The sequence below is a fragment of the Hibiscus syriacus genome, unplaced genomic scaffold (assembly GCF_006381635.1).
Source record: "Hibiscus syriacus cultivar Baekdansim isolate YM2019G1 unplaced genomic scaffold, ASM638163v2 tig00005936_pilon, whole genome shotgun sequence".
Classification (NCBI taxonomy): domain Eukaryota; kingdom Viridiplantae; phylum Streptophyta; class Magnoliopsida; order Malvales; family Malvaceae; genus Hibiscus; species Hibiscus syriacus.
In genome coordinates, this window is record NW_024062072.1 from 362,287 (window position 1) to 364,223 (window position 1,937).

The following is a 1,937-nucleotide window of genomic DNA, read 5'->3' on the forward strand; positions in this document are numbered from 1 at the left end:
AATGCAGTGTGATGTGTGAAATAGCATGGCCATTTAATTAGGTCAGACTCGGATTGATGCTGCTTAATTTTGGTAATGGCCGCTAGATTTCACACCTGGCCAAACCAAATTTATATTTATATCCTTGTATTATTATTTATTGGCATGACATTAAATCTTAACCTAATCTTTAAAGTATAATATATAATAATATAATAAACAACGTCAACTTGAGAAAAATATAAAATCAATTCCCCATCCAATTTTTCTCTATTATCTTTTTTTTAATACATTGACTTTATCTATAACAGGAGACAAATATAATATTTTAAATTAAATGATGAATTTATAAAATATTATGATATGAAACATATCATTTATAAAAATTACAAAGAAAATTTATAAATCACATGATAATTTAAAATTTTCTATCAACGATCGTCCAGCTAGTCTCTCGGTCCACCCTGACTATAATTAACCCTCCCTAGATCACCTTGTCTTTTAAGCACCCTTTCCCCTATTTTCATGCTTCTTTTAATCTCCTTTTACAATCCAACAACTCCCCTACTTTCATCGTGTGAACCACACTAGCATGCTTGAATGTCCAGAGACAGGTAAAAAATCTTTCCCGGATTAGTCAAATTAAGAAATGATCTTCCTATGGAAGAATCTGATTATTCAAAACCTTATATCTGTTGTCAGGGAGAGATTTGATGAGATAGGGAAGATGATCAAGACAGATGCATGTTCTGAAATGGGGAGGAGACAGGTGTTGGGTCCTCCAGGGACCTTGAACACTATCACACCTTGTGCCGCATGTAAGCTCTTGAGAAGAAAGTGTCCCGAAGAGTGTCCTTTCTCTCCTTATTTCTCCCCGCATGAGCCCCACAAATTTGCCGCTGTTCACAAAGTTTTTGGTGCAAGCAATGTCTCCAAGATGTTAATGGTAAATAAAACATTGTTTTCTTTTTCTCCACCAAGTTGAGTTTCTTATACATGCAGATTTATGGGGTTTACAGGAGGTGCCGGAGAGCCAAAGAGCCGATGCTGCAAACAGTCTGGTTTATGAGGCGAACTTGAGGTTAAGAGATCCCGTATACGGATGCATGGGTGCAATCGTTACTTTGCAGCAACAAATGCTGACTTTGCAAGCGGAACTGAACGCAGTAAGAGCTGAGATACTGAAATACAAGTTTAGAGAAGTTACTAGTACTACTAGTCACAATCACGCTGCTTTTATTTCTGCTGGTGGGGCGGTACTAATTGCTGCTCCGTCGTCTCCTCTTCCGCCAACTCCTCCACCTGTTCCGCCACGGACTCCACCTTCCATTGTTTTCTCATTATCTTCCACATCTAATTCTCTGTATACATCGTCAACCACAGCAACCGGATATAGCTCCATTTCAAGTGATAACGTGCCATATTTCGACTAATTCTATAAGCAACATAATCCCATTCTCCCCCTTATTTCAAGTAATTTCTATAAGATTTCAAGTTTTCATTTCTTTTTAAAACTTCTAGCAAAGTAGTAATCTGTGCCATCTTCCCTAGCACCAACTTTCATAGTTTACTTGGTTTCCCGAGGTTAAAATATAGTGAAAATGTCAACCCATTAATTGTTGAAATGAGAAGCATGGGCCATTGCCATTTGCCAGCAAATGACAGCAAAAGTCAACACCATCTACCTAGGGAAGAAATTCAACCGCACGCACCGCTCGGTAGGCGTTCATGTTAATGACATACAGTATTGCTAAGAGGGCACCGTTTTCCACAAGGAGACGGTGGACAAGATCTATCATTGGACTTTAACTAAGTTTGTATAAACATGGATTTAAATTGTGATCGTGGTCCCTAATTACAGATATAATATATATTATTATAGTTATTATGAGTATCACAATCATATAATAATGATTTTGAACGGCATTTTTACTATTGTATAACGGCCGCTGCTACTC

At 37.4% G+C, this 1,937-nt stretch overlaps 1 protein-coding gene across 1 annotated transcript; it reads left to right on the forward strand.

Annotated features, from left to right (window-relative positions):
- The first annotated feature begins 446 nt into the window (after positions 1–446).
- On the forward strand, positions 447–1,427 carry LOC120200271 (LOB domain-containing protein 15-like). The gene is made up of 3 exons (XM_039201158.1): positions 447–593; positions 682–925; positions 999–1,427. The coding sequence occupies exons 1-3, from the start codon at positions 580–582 to the stop codon at positions 1,410–1,412; spliced, it is 672 nt and encodes a 223-aa protein (XP_039057089.1). The 5' UTR covers positions 447–579; the 3' UTR covers positions 1,413–1,427.
- Positions 1,428–1,937: the final 510 nt, after the last annotated feature.

Excerpts from the sequence above, each read along its gene's own strand:
- LOC120200271 (XM_039201158.1), top strand. Across the intron at positions 926-998 it reads ATGTCTCCAAGATGTTAATG|GAGGTGCCGGAGAGCCAAAG; the intron begins GTAAATAAAACA and ends TGGGGTTTACAG.